Source organism: Nanorana parkeri, unplaced genomic scaffold (assembly GCF_000935625.1).
Source record: "Nanorana parkeri isolate BGI_ZX_2015 unplaced genomic scaffold, ASM93562v1 scaffold157, whole genome shotgun sequence".
NCBI classification, from domain to species: Eukaryota; Metazoa; Chordata; class Amphibia; order Anura; family Dicroglossidae; genus Nanorana; species Nanorana parkeri.
Genome location: NW_017306425.1, coordinates 1,246,794 through 1,262,103, shown reverse-complemented (window position 1 = coordinate 1,262,103; position 15,310 = coordinate 1,246,794). Strand labels below are relative to the sequence as shown.

Here is a 15,310-nt window from a genome sequence, read left to right as displayed (position 1 = left end):
TAGTATGGGGTATGGCATTAGGTAGACATATTTTAATAGTGATATACAGATGTATCTTGCTGTACTCCTTACCGGATTATGTCGGTAACCTGTAGAGTACAGGTGGGTGCTCGCAGTGAGTATACAATGATTTCAAAAGATGTCCCCAGCGCACCATTGGTTAAGTGAAATCTGAGCCTGATGAAGGCCACAAAGGTGCTTGTATTTGGATGGCATTGTTTTGTCATTAAATGGACTTTGGCTAATTTCACTTAACAAACGGTGTGCTGGTGACATCTTTGAAATCACTATTTTTAATAGTAACTCTCAACCAACCAAAAACCTAATTTATCCGGAATCTACCAATCCCTGTGCATGCCGGATAACGGGGAGTTTACTGTATACTGTCCCAGGAAGGGGGTTAACACCACGGTCTTCAAGTTGTTAAAATGGACACTTGTAGTCTCCATTGGAGGCACATGTGACAAAGTAGCACAATTGTGGTATACATGGACAGAGCATTGTTATCATATTACAGGAAGTGGCCAAACAAGGATCACAAGATATTAATTTGAAGAAATCTCCAAATGTAAAAAATATTTTAAGATTTAAAAATATTTAAAAAATTATTTTGCTATTACACATATGTTAAAGTTTATATGCGATTTTAGTGATTGGGTTTGCATATACTTTAAAGCAAAATTCCTATTCCATTTCCACGCTGATTTCTGTTACATAAAATTACTGCCATTGTTGCTGCATACGGGACAAATCTATGGTATATAAATAGAAATATTATTGTTCAATGGATATTTCTAAGTATGTGCCACTGCTACATCCAACATGCCTGCATTCTACACAATAGGCACAAGATGTCAGGATTTGTTCTGTGTTCATTATTTGCTCCCACAGCCTACCAAAAAAAAAAAAAGAAAGAAAAAAAGGTTTCTCTGCAGGTTTAGACAAAGCAAGTTTGTCAAGAAGAAGTTTTGCATCCCAATAAAGTGAGCACAGCAGTACCTCCTATGAGCTGCATGCTAATAGTAGCAAATTCTTAACAACAGTGAGAAGAAGACTGAGATAAGAGGAGTGCCACACAAAGCTAAGCTCTAAGCTCTGGGGAGACACTGAAGAAGCTCTAAAAGTCACAGGAAATCTTACAAGTGGAGTGCGTCTTGAATTATTCAGAGTGGATTGCAAATTTATAAGAAGAACATTTTCTGCTGGTTACTCTAGGCTTGGAATAGCCATGCATATATTGGGTGCCTTCAAAATGGGTTTAAAAGTCCTTCTCCTACTTGCTGCATTTCTTCTGGTCTGCGATGGTGAAGGTGAGACTGGACCTAATGGAAGCCCCTCCTGCTATGGTGGTTTTGACCTGTACTTTGTGTTAGACAAGTAAGTACTGAACACATTCTGATACATACCAGAGCTAATTTACATCTTGATGAGTTACCTCTATATCATGATGAGTTCTAGAGAACATTGAACTGTTTGGTTACTTTTATTTTTTTTGACAGCTATATCAGGGTCTGACTGAATGATTGTTGATGAAAGAATTGCATTAGATACTTCATTAGATTTGAGTGAATACACTGTAATGGTGTCCTCAGCTGCATGACCTACATTTTGATAGCTCGCTGATGCATTTCAGCAGCTGACCTGAAGTCAGCAGCCAAAGCAAGTCTGCTGTACTAATCCCTGGGTCAACTTTAACCTGAAGTTGGCAGTAGTGATATCTGGGGTTGGGGTGACCAACCACTCATCTGGAAGAGTTTCACCAGGGAGAAGAACAATGGTAAACAGTAAACCATAGCAACCAGTAGGAACCCAACTTTCTGTAGTCTACAATATATTCTGAAGCTGACTTCTGGTTGGTTACTATGGGCTATTGCACATTGCTATTTCTTGCATGGTTGCATTACTAAAGAAAACCCACTTGACTTCATAAAATAGTTATTTTTGCAAAATGTATGCCTTGGTTTGTATGGGAATACAGATTAACTCAAAGGTCATAGTCATGGAACAATGGATTTTTCAGGCTAGTGAGTAGGTGTCACAAGCTTTGCAGTTCTCTTTTATGGCAAGCCAAGCCACCTGCTTTAATGAACCAATATGTAAGTTGTCTGGAGCAGTCGTCTTTCTAGATGAGGGATCACAAAGCTTTTCACTGAGCGCTGTCAGCCACATAGTCAGTAGGAAGCTGCCTGCAAACTCAGGCACACACGTTCCAAATGGCATACAGATGTGCACTCTGAAAAACAATATATGCAAGTCAAGTCTGAATAGGTGACACTTGAATAGAGCATATTAACTTTATTTCCACACTTTGTTAAGCTCTTTAAAAGCAATGGAGCCTCAGCCTGATAATGAACAACAAGGCAGGTTGGCTATATAAAGAAAGGGAAGCAGAACTTGGATTTGACACTGTACTAGTGTTTAAGTGCAGACCTAGCAGACAAAAGAAGAAATGAAACTCGTAAGTGTTGGCTGCCAGACAGTGTCTGGCAAGTTTAAATACATAATGTATTATTTAAAAGGGTTGTGAAAGGGGCCACAAAGGTGTGCAAAGTACAGTAACCCAGTGCAGTCATTCAGTTCTTACCTTTTTGGTTGATACATTTTCTAGGGTGTTTTTATTTCATGGTTCAGACTGTATGGTTGCATATAGATCTATGGTGGGCAGTTACACTCAGTTGTAGGAACAGACAAGTATATGGAATTGAATGTTGACTTCCTATCATATGCTACTCTTTGTTAGCAGTGACTGGACCGGCAGTGCAAATTCCTGGAAGCAAACTCAGTCCTGTGCTCCTGTACACAGCCAGCTAGTGGGCATGTGAGGCTAGTAGATCAAGAATAGCCTAATAATACTAGGTCAGAAGTCTTTGTTTTCAAATGTATTTTTTGCACACAGTTAAGTCAAAAATGTCTACTCTCCCTAAAGAGCAGGTTATATATGATACCTGAACTGACTTCAACCCCTAAAAGGTATCTTCTTAATACTCAGGGATGCAATATGAATGCATTTGTCACTTTTTGTTAAGATAGTAATTTATGCTATGTTCGAGAGCCAACCTGTTTTATACAGGAGGAATCAAATATTTGATCCTGCAATAGACAGTAGAGCTAGCCATTCAATCAATGCATGCTTAGACACATTTGGTTTTTGCATAAGCACATTTTCCATCCTACCCATTCAACTGCCATATAGATACTAATCATGCAAGATAGTTGGTTTCATTGCATATGAAGATTTGTCTGGTTGTAGCCCCATTTTTTGAAAACAGGCCATTAAATCTTCTCTAAAGCTTGGCTATGGTAAGTGTAAATAATATTAAGGCAAATGTACCTGTGCATTCAGCCATAAAGCACATATTTTAAGTGTCATGTCAGGGCAAGCAAAGACTCAGCAGTTAATGCTATGCAGGCTAATGGCCTTGTTCACAGCTCTGCTGGGTGACCAAAGCCTAGCAAAGAATGAAAGACCCAGGTCTTCCAGCCCAGACCATCAATCAATCAAGCTCTACAATCTTACACTTTTTTTTCTGTGGGCTTGTCTACTAAGTCTAGGCTCTCAAGAATGAAAGGTCCAGGTCACCCATCCCAGATCTTCGATCCATGTGCATAACATCAATGTAGTAATTCTTCATTCATCTTGTAGTGGGTGCAGGAGATCATTCCACCTCAACATACATTATGAGCACGAAGGTAGTAATGGAGGTGTTCAGATGAGTCAGCATCTGTTTGTTTCAGGTTTATCCTGACCATCTTTATTTTTTACAAATCTCTTTCACTTTTGCATGTATGTTTGCAGATATTAGCAGTAACTCTGTCAGTAGATTACAAGTTCTTTGGATCCTTAAGGTGAACCTGTGCATTGAAACAAGCCCTCATTGAACTTTGTAGCTGCAGGAACTGTGAGTCCTGCTGTAAGTCCTGCTCTCAATAGCTTAACTGGACCTGCTTCCCCTCCCAGCAGTAACTTAGCCGCCTTCCAGATTTTTCCACTTTTATACAAACACAGTGCAAGTGCTCCATTAGGCTGAATTTTTCCATAGTGTCCTTAGTTGCAGAGGTCAGTAAGGGCTTGTTGTAGTGCTGGCTACAGGTTTACATTAACGTTTTTGCCAATTGCTTGGTACCAGCACAACTTTCAACCCTGACTTATGTGACTCACATACAAAAACATCTCCCTTTTGCATGACATAAGTTAAAATTTAAATGAGCTTACAAAAAAAAAAAAACTTTCAGCATTCTAGTTCATTACTTTATCTAGCCCCTCAAAACTGCATGCAGAATCCTGGCAATTGAAGACCAGTCTTACATAACAAAACTATAATTTCAAGATTAAATGCCTTTTAGTGCTGTAAAGTCCATCCACAGAAAAAAATATATTTATAGCACTTTGATAATCCATCCAATGCTAGGCTCAAAAGCTACTCCTTAAAATGCATAGATTCCTCTGGATCAGTGTTAACGGAGCTCGAGTAGCCAAAGGCATGAAAGAATTAGCTGAGACAGCTGTTTTTCCCTCTTTCAGCTGAGTGTTTGCTTGTATTCCTGCTGCAGTGATCTGCCAGCTGTGCTCATGGAAGGTATCATAGAATTTCTGTCCCATGGCGGTTTTAGCAGTGCAGTGTTGAGAGACTGTGTGTCTGCAAGTGCTTTGTTGCTATCAGGTTTTTTTTTCAACCTCTTTTTCAAGATCAAAGGTTCTAAGACACATGAGTCAGCCTACTATTGATACAAATTGTTTTTTGATATTGATTGTCCTGGCTTCATTTCACAGCATTGTACAGTTCTAAAAGAGTGTATTGTTTCCACCTGTCCACAACACAAACCGAGGGCTAAACTCCCAAACCTTTCTATTTTAGGCAATGTTAGGTATAGAATAAGTGTCAGTATATCTATGAGTAGTAAAATTGGGGTTTAACAAATGTTATGGAAAAGTTACCACTAAGTGCAGACTGGAAAAGCAATCAGGAGCCAATATACGGAACAGGCTAAACTGTAATCAACCCTTAGCATTCTTTTTTTATATTGTCTACATGGCCCTTTAAAAGCGGACCTTTACTCCCTTTCACTAGAAACACATCAGTATGCAGCTCTGCATGCTGACATGAAATCGTCTTACATTTATTAGTTAAACAAACATATTTTGCTTTAATTTACAATTACTGTTTTTCTACTCCCTGGTCCTCTTTGGCACAAATGATGTAATGTGCCCAAGTGTTGTATCCTCAGAAGGTTACATCAGCAGCGCATTGCTGTAATCTCATGAGATCTCAGGGAAAGCCATTTTGCTCCCCTGAGATGATGTGCATGGTCACATGTCCTAGTCACATGTGCCAGAGTTCCAGGAATTAAAGGGAGATGGATTAATCTGCCATTAATAAGAATGGCCACTGTGAGAAGACTGAGGAGGAAAAGAAAAATAAGGTATATAAAGAATAAAAAGCCTGGAATTATCTAAATGTATCTGTTTGTACATTGTCATTACTAAACATTTATAAAGGTGTATTTGTTGTCATTTCAAAGATATGGGTAAAGTTCCTCTTTATGAATATATTAATTTGTCAGGTGTACCTCATTAATCCAATGTCCTTTCTGGATTTTATTTTTCTCCATGTTCTTTCAAAAAGGCTTTTCATGTCCCTACTGATTCATTTATTTAATTAAGAAAGCAATGTAGACCAGGACATCTTTCTAGACAAAGAATGTCTAAAGGCCTGCACTGGAAAGGCCCCATAGACCCATGTCTAAGGTTATAACATGCTACCGCATGGAAGGCCAGCCCCCTTCATGCGTCAGAACTAGGAACTACATTAACTCCATTAATTAATTAGGTTCTAGTTGTAATTAACCCAAAGAACCTTGCTTACAACTACCAAGCACTCAGGTCTGGTCTTGAGACTGAGCTCTAAGAGGGTCACTGCAGTCCAAAGGCTGTTTTCCATCTGGCTCCCTCTAGACAATCTTAGGAGAACCCTTTCCCCCTTCTCTCCATTGCCAATGAGTGTAATCTTCAGCATTCACTTAATCCTTGAGAAGGTCTGGGCGGTCACCAAGCACACCAGCTGCCGCTGCCAGAATAGAACCCCCACAGATGCCAAGCTTATCTCTTCAGCTTCTCAGCCTCAGCTCAAGGAATGAATGTCCAGTCGGGTTCAGATCAATCAAACTCAAGCTTTTCTCCATATATTGGTAAATTAACAGCAGAATAAATGTCTCTTCCACAAGCAGTAGATGGTATAACAGTGCTTGGCTTATAGGACATCATTTCTAGCAATTGGACTGATGCATAATTATTTCCTAAAAGAGAGTAAACTATATTTCTGGCTTGCCCTTCTTCCATACTTTAGGATACCTCCACATATCGGGGTGCTTACACCTCATGGTGCATCCATGGTGCACCATCATACTTTAGCCCAGCATGTTAGAGGGAACCCAGCCACATACTTTGTGGTATGCTTTACTCCCTGGATTCTCTCTTGCACTTTTCTAACCTGCTCCTAATATATCACAGGAGAGGGGACAATGAGTGACAGGCAGGTTGCCAAGAACCCAAGGATGGGACATGGTCTAAAACCTCATTACAAGCATTTCACAGCAGGCAGCCAAATGTTTTTTTTTCATATTAGGACATTTGACTTGTTTGGATGTCTCAGAACATTTTGATAGCATTGTAAAAGTGGCTTAGTGGGCAAACATAACTGAAATCTGGCTCTACCATCCGGGTCAGTTATCTTAACCCCTTCGTGACTGACGATGTACGTCGCCAGCATCGGGTGGGTGTGATTTTGCAGGTATAAATTTCCTCAATGAGAATATTTCTATCAGATTTTAAAGTCTGTCTGTGCCTCATGCTCATCACCTAGACAGGAAGTGAGTGGAAATCTATCTCATGGAACACAGAGAGCAGTAAAGTTCTGACAGAGGTTGGTCTAACATTCAACAAAAAAGACAGGAAGTAGGGATATATAGTGCTGTTTAGGGGCTGGAGTAAAGAAGATTTACTGAAACCTGAAACCCGCTTTCCCAGCTATCAGCGCCCAGCTCTTCTCCCCTTTGCTCCAGCTGGTGGAAAGTCCCTCAACGTCCTCACATCTAATGCCGGTCTATGGAACCTGCATTAGACGTGATGACATCAGCAGTCCTTAGACCGCCAAAGCCTAGGGAAGAAGAGGCTGTGGAGACCAGTCTAGCAGCCTAGACGTGCTGGGGATCAGGTAAGTAAAAGTCCCCTAGACAAAAATTAACACTTAACCCTTACAGTGTGGGGATAGCCCCTCTGCAATGATACTTTTTTTGTTTGACTGGAGATGGCCTTTAAAAACTATATGCTTGCTCAGGTTGTCCTTATGCTCAATAAAATGTGTATTTGGGCCACAGATCAGTTAATTGCACTGTATACAATCTTTAGATATACATATTAATTATATCAGTGCAGCTATGTGCATAGCCCTAATGGTCACTAGCTGCCTAAGGCTGTTATTTGATTGGCTGCATTCGTCTACAGCACAGCATCATGTTTTCAAATACGCATTTACTTATGTAATTGTGGTCTCGTGATGTAACCTATTGGGTAACAACGCAGAAAAATATTAAGAAGTGATGGTGCCCTAGAAGGAAGGAATGGTTGGCTGAAAACCATGGAAGATGCAGCATCAACAAGTCTACCAATTATTTTTCATTCCTGACCTAGAAAGTGGTTTCAATAAATGTTCTCTTGATTGATACAAGACAGGAAAGTGAAGGAGCTGCCAACTTCTGACTGGCACTGCCATCTAGTGGAATGAACAGGCACGTAGGGCTGACGGCTGTTTAATGGCTCACTTACAAGTCGTAAAATATTCACAATTTGTGACCCTGATGGCTTCCGATCATAAAATGTAGATATTTTTCTGTATGATAATCAGATAATCTTGCCAGGATATAAAATGCTGTGTATATCCACCGGATTAGATGCTAATTCTTCTCAGCCTCCCACACAAATTAGAGACAGAGCTTGTAAACCGAGGAGACCATATCTGGACGCTTAAACCATTCCGGTTACTTGAAGAGAATGGATCCAAGATGTGAAATGTAATCTACCCCCAGTTCTGTAGTTATGTAGGTCCCCATGCATTCAATTACTGTGCGCAGGAGTATTTGAAGGCATGCTGTGTTGGGTTTAGAAGGAAAGAACGTTAGACCTTATTTGTGAGATGTTGTCAGAGCGGCTATAAAGTGATCCTATTGGTTATTCAGGCGTAAAAAGTTCCATCTCACAATATTGTGGTCCTCGAAGTGCTTCAACTAATTAAAAGGCTTCGGGAAAGTTATTTTAGTCTGTAAAAGGGGAGTAGAATTTTTAAGGTTCACTCTCCCTAACTTTGTTCTGGAGGTCTTGAGGTCTTCAACACCCAATACCGGGCACAATAATCTTACTGGGTACACTAAGATGTACAATGCCTTTTCTAAAGCCCACCTGCCATATTCAGAACTGGCTTCTTCTCCCCACAAATCATTAGCTTCTGGCTATCTTATATGCCCGCTCCGGCTCTAGCACTGCAGGTCCCATAGAACTCAGTGCTGCAGTTGCATCTTCATCCCCCTCTGATCCTGGCCAATCACAAAGCAAACAGCCCCCGGCTCTGTTTTCTGATTGGCTAGGAGGAGAGCGAGACATAGATACAACTTGCATCTTTAAATCCAAAGTGGGCACAGAAATTAAACAGAAGTTGGACTTCCACCTGCAAGTATAGCTAATGATTTGTGAGGAGAGGAAGCCTGTAATTAATATGGCGGGTGGGATTTTAGAAAAGGCATTGTACATTTACTGTACTCCGGTAAAATGATTGTGCTTGGAGTTGTACTTTAAGTGTATTTCAAGCCAAGAAAGTTTTTCTAGTTTTGGATAGAGGAGGGAAGCATTTGAACCCCTCTCAGATTTTTACTGCTATACAGGGCTCTGTTAGAGAGATTTCCCCTCACTTCCCGTTCTACAGACAATTACCAGGCACGAAGTGAGGGAAACTCCTCAACAGTAACACAGAGAGAAATAAAAATGATTTTGTTCAGTAGAGTAGGGGAAGATTAGAGCCCCTGATTTTTAGTTTTGTCTGTTTCCCTGATGCAGATTTTCACTTCCTGTCTGGTGAAACTGTTATCAGCAAGACAGGAAGTAAGGGTACATTTCTCTAACCGAGCCCCAGATAGCAGCAAAAACTAGGCTGGAGTTGTGATTTTCCCCCACTCTCTTCAAAACTAGGAACACGTTTTTGTCTTAACATATACTTTAATGCATGCATTTTTTTTCATTTCTGCATTTTAATGTACCTCATCCATTTCACACGTCATCTGTGATGTGCATATGGCACATATGACACATAACACAGGTAACTATTTATCAGAACACTTTCATAAATATGAGACAATGACCGGTGCATAATGTTCCTGGGGGGGTCCAAATGTTAAGGGGGGCCCTACTAGGAAGCCCAGGGAGCGTAACCTATTTTAGTCATAGCATTGTTGCTTGAGTCCCAGATAAAGACAGACTAGCCACACAGCACTATGGTATCATGCGGAGCAAAAATGATGGGTGTTAACAAGTAGTCCAACCATATTCTTTCCATGGCAGTCTTTACAATCTATGGCAGTTGTTCTGTATTAAGCTGGCCATACACCTATAGATTATCTGCAGATTTACTATGGTCAGATGGGAAAAGTGCAACAGATTCCTCCATCTACGCTAAACTGTGTGAATGGAGGAATCTCCCACTGGGCTAAGCTTCAGTATCTTGTTAGTCGGCCCCGCTGGCTCTCAAAATACCTGAACAATGCCTGCATCCAATCAGATTGTTCAGGTATTTTATGAGCCAGCGGGCCTGACTAGCAAGATACTGAAGCTTGGCCCAGTGGGTGATTCCTCAATCCACACAGTTTAGCGTAAATGGAGGAATCTGTTGCACTTTCCATCTGACCATAGAACATCTGCAGATAATCAATAGGTGTATGGCCAGCTTTACACTGTAGTATCCTCTCCAAGTAAGATTAGTAAGGTAATGAGCAGTTGGAACAAGTGCAGTGGGAAAACAAAATCTAATGTAGACATACCTGGGGCAAAACAGATCTGCCCAACAGATAAACCATGAATAAGTTAATATACGTATTGGCTCTATAAATTATTAAAAAAAATTGTTTAAATATCAGTCTGACTGAAAATAAAATGTTCTCTTGCTCAGTAAGTGTAGTTTAACTTTGCTATTTTATTAAAACTTGACATAGACACTCAACCTAAGTGCCTTTCTGGGATATGCCCAACGTGGGGCATAGGTAGGATAGGAACCCATTATAAAAATGATGTGCGAGATATGGAAGTGGAGTAGTAAGGGGTCCAGATCCACCCTGTGAACTGAATAGGTCAAATTGCTGAATGAGCAGATCCAGATTCATTGAGATATACAATAAGTCCATTTTTCAGTCAACCTACAGGAATCCTGCTATGACTGAAATATATTTTTTGTGGACTGATGCTTTAACTTGAACAGTAAAATATAAAAAAAATATTTACCTATATTTTAAGCTAGAATCACGTTTATTATCTATATGACTATTTTATCTATTTTTGCCCTGCTTTTAAGATGCAACTATAATAGTTAGATTATCTAGGTCAATAAAAGGATAATTGTAATGCACATCCTAGACACATTTATTAGCAATAACAGTCTGCACTCCTGTTATGATATACTGATTCAGGGGCGTATCTATGGTAAATTGCACTGAAATTGTGCTCCTGTACAAACATCTGACACCCCATTTCTTGCACACCCATGCTAGAGCTGCTAACTAGCACACCCAGGCATACGCATACACACTAGAGTTTGTGGACCTGTAATGTTCATGCAGAATAATAAGGAATGTACAGTACAGGGTATAGATGCCTGCCATACCCTAGATACACCACTGTACTGATTACTCTGATGCAGAGAATAAAACTTCTGGATTGGGTAAAAAGAAACACTGGAACTTGACTCCTGTCCTGGAGAGGTGACAGAAATTGAAAGGATAGTGTTCCCAAAGTAAGGGGAATTCTCATCTTTGACTGCTGTCATTGGAAAATGTCCTTTCTCTTCCTGTTTAAGTAATAACTCTTTTTTGGATTTTCCACACTTTTTGTCCTGGTGACAAACTTTGGTGTGACAGGAAGTAAGTGTGATATTCTGCAAAGAGGATACAGGTACAGACAGCTTTTAAAACTTGACAGAGGTTCTAACCAATCCCCACTTTATCCAATACTTAATATTCCATAACCTATTATTAGGTACATTAAAAAGTACTTTAATGTGTCAGCAAGAAACCATGTGAACCCTTTTTTAAGTCATAATACAGTCTTAAAGTCTAACAGGTCTCTTCACAGTTCTTCTGCCATCAGAACTCTGCAATAGACTAGCTGGTTGTTAAATCACAAAATATAAATAGCCTTGATAGCAAGGTGAAAATGGAAGGGCTTACAACAACAGAAAACACAAAAAGCACACTAGCCGGCTAACAATATGCATTAAAAACAGGGGTTTTAGATGCACAACTTTCGCAACGTGGGAGCCACACTGGCTCATCAAGGATCCTCTGTGTAGTGGGGTCCTAACTCTAATCTTTGAGAGCCTCCATATTTGAGCATATTTAAATAAATTGAATGCAGGTATGCCTGGAGGTGCCCCCACTCCTCCCTAAAGGCACAGGGTCGCACTGAAGGCCCAGCACTTCAAAACATACTCTGAAGCCTCCAGTGTGCTCCCACACCAAATACAGCCAAGCTAGACAAAAATGGCACCCGCACAATTTACAACTTAGGAATGTAACTGTTTACATGAGTTCTGGTACTTCCAGGAGAGGCGAGCACCTAAGTAGGAATAGAGATGGCAGGGGTGGTGTCTTGCCACGATGCCCAGCAGACAGGGCCGGATTTACCTTCTCTGCTGCCGCAAGGCCAGGTCCCTCAATGCACCCCCCTACCTGCCACCCCCCCCCCCCCCCCTCAGAAGTTGGACTTCCACCTGCAAGTATAGCTAATGATTTGTGAGGAGAGGAAGCCTGTAATTAATATGGCGGGTGGGATTTTAGAAAAGGCATTGTACATTTACTGTACTCCGGTAAAATGATTGTGCTTGGAGTTGTACTTTAAGTGTATTTCAAGCCAAGAAAGTTTTTCTAGTTTTGGATAGAGGAGGGAAGCATTTGAACCCCTCTCAGATTTTTACTGCTATACAGGGCTCTGTTAGAGAGATTTCCCCTCACTTCCCGTTCTACAGACAATTACCAGGCACGAAGTGAGGGAAACTCCTCAACAGTAACACAGAGAGAAATAAAAATGATTTTGTTCAGTAGAGTAGGGGAAGATTAGAGCCCCTGATTTTTAGTTTTGTCTGTTTCCCTGATGCAGATTTTCACTTCCTGTCTGGTGAAACTGTTATCAGCAAGACAGGAAGTAAGGGTACATTTCTCTAACCGAGCCCCAGATAGCAGCAAAAACTAGGCTGGAGTTGTGATTTTCCCCCACTCTCTTCAAAACTAGGAACACGTTTTTGTCTTAACATATACTTTAATGCATGCATTTTTTTTCATTTCTGCATTTTAATGTACCTCATCCATTTCACACGTCATCTGTGATGTGCATATGGCACATATGACACATAACACAGGTAACTATTTATCAGAACACTTTCATAAATATGAGACAATGACCGGTGCATAATGTTCCTGGGGGGGTCCAAATGTTAAGGGGGGCCCTACTAGGAAGCCCAGGGAGCGTAACCTATTTTAGTCATAGCATTGTTGCTTGAGTCCCAGATAAAGACAGACTAGCCACACAGCACTATGGTATCATGCGGAGCAAAAATGATGGGTGTTAACAAGTAGTCCAACCATATTCTTTCCATGGCAGTCTTTACAATCTATGGCAGTTGTTCTGTATTAAGCTGGCCATACACCTATAGATTATCTGCAGATTTACTATGGTCAGATGGGAAAAGTGCAACAGATTCCTCCATCTACGCTAAACTGTGTGAATGGAGGAATCTCCCACTGGGCTAAGCTTCAGTATCTTGTTAGTCGGCCCCGCTGGCTCTCAAAATACCTGAACAATGCCTGCATCCAATCAGATTGTTCAGGTATTTTATGAGCCAGCGGGCCTGACTAGCAAGATACTGAAGCTTGGCCCAGTGGGTGATTCCTCAATCCACACAGTTTAGCGTAAATGGAGGAATCTGTTGCACTTTCCATCTGACCATAGAACATCTGCAGATAATCAATAGGTGTATGGCCAGCTTTACACTGTAGTATCCTCTCCAAGTAAGATTAGTAAGGTAATGAGCAGTTGGAACAAGTGCAGTGGGAAAACAAAATCTAATGTAGACATACCTGGGGCAAAACAGATCTGCCCAACAGATAAACCATGAATAAGTTAATATACGTATTGGCTCTATAAATTATTAAAAAAAATTGTTTAAATATCAGTCTGACTGAAAATAAAATGTTCTCTTGCTCAGTAAGTGTAGTTTAACTTTGCTATTTTATTAAAACTTGACATAGACACTCAACCTAAGTGCCTTTCTGGGATATGCCCAACGTGGGGCATAGGTAGGATAGGAACCCATTATAAAAATGATGTGCGAGATATGGAAGTGGAGTAGTAAGGGGTCCAGATCCACCCTGTGAACTGAATAGGTCAAATTGCTGAATGAGCAGATCCAGATTCATTGAGATATACAATAAGTCCATTTTTCAGTCAACCTACAGGAATCCTGCTATGACTGAAATATATTTTTTGTGGACTGATGCTTTAACTTGAACAGTAAAATATAAAAAAAATATTTACCTATATTTTAAGCTAGAATCACGTTTATTATCTATATGACTATTTTATCTATTTTTGCCCTGCTTTTAAGATGCAACTATAATAGTTAGATTATCTAGGTCAATAAAAGGATAATTGTAATGCACATCCTAGACACATTTATTAGCAATAACAGTCTGCACTCCTGTTATGATATACTGATTCAGGGGCGTATCTATGGTAAATTGCACTGAAATTGTGCTCCTGTACAAACATCTGACACCCCATTTCTTGCACACCCATGCTAGAGCTGCTAACTAGCACACCCAGGCATACGCATACACACTAGAGTTTGTGGACCTGTAATGTTCATGCAGAATAATAAGGAATGTACAGTACAGGGTATAGATGCCTGCCATACCCTAGATACACCACTGTACTGATTACTCTGATGCAGAGAATAAAACTTCTGGATTGGGTAAAAAGAAACACTGGAACTTGACTCCTGTCCTGGAGAGGTGACAGAAATTGAAAGGATAGTGTTCCCAAAGTAAGGGGAATTCTCATCTTTGACTGCTGTCATTGGAAAATGTCCTTTCTCTTCCTGTTTAAGTAATAACTCTTTTTTGGATTTTCCACACTTTTTGTCCTGGTGACAAACTTTGGTGTGACAGGAAGTAAGTGTGATATTCTGCAAAGAGGATACAGGTACAGACAGCTTTTAAAACTTGACAGAGGTTCTAACCAATCCCCACTTTATCCAATACTTAATATTCCATAACCTATTATTAGGTACATTAAAAAGTACTTTAATGTGTCAGCAAGAAACCATGTGAACCCTTTTTTAAGTCATAATACAGTCTTAAAGTCTAACAGGTCTCTTCACAGTTCTTCTGCCATCAGAACTCTGCAATAGACTAGCTGGTTGTTAAATCACAAAATATAAATAGCCTTGATAGCAAGGTGAAAATGGAAGGGCTTACAACAACAGAAAACACAAAAAGCACACTAGCCGGCTAACAATATGCATTAAAAACAGGGGTTTTAGATGCACAACTTTCGCAACGTGGGAGCCACACTGGCTCATCAAGGATCCTCTGTGTAGTGGGGTCCTAACTCTAATCTTTGAGAGCCTCCATATTTGAGCATATTTAAATAAATTGAATGCAGGTATGCCTGGAGGTGCCCCCACTCCTCCCTAAAGGCACAGGGTCGCACTGAAGGCCCAGCACTTCAAAACATACTCTGAAGCCTCCAGTGTGCTCCCACACCAAATACAGCCAAGCTAGACAAAAATGGCACCCGCACAATTTACAACTTAGGAATGTAACTGTTTACATGAGTTCTGGTACTTCCAGGAGAGGCGAGCACCTAAGTAGGAATAGAGATGGCAGGGGTGGTGTCTTGCCACGATGCCCAGCAGACAGGGCCGGATTTACCTTCTCTGCTGCCGCAAGGCCAGGTCCCTCAATGCACCCCCCTACCTGCCACCCCCCCCCCCCCCCCGAGAGA

The 15,310-nt window shown here is 40.6% G+C and overlaps 1 protein-coding gene across 1 annotated transcript in view; it reads left to right on the top strand.

Annotated features, from left to right (window-relative positions):
• The first annotated feature begins 1,020 nt into the window (after nt 1–1,020).
• Nucleotides 1,021–15,310, top strand: part of ANTXR1 (anthrax toxin receptor 1) — a 178,685-nt gene continuing 164,395 nt past the window's right edge. Inside the window, exon 1 of the mRNA XM_018554410.1 lies at nt 1,021–1,377. Coding sequence (XP_018409912.1) covers nt 1,229–1,377 — 149 coding nt within the window. The 5' untranslated portion in view covers nt 1,021–1,228. The remainder of the gene's footprint in view (nt 1,378–15,310) is intronic.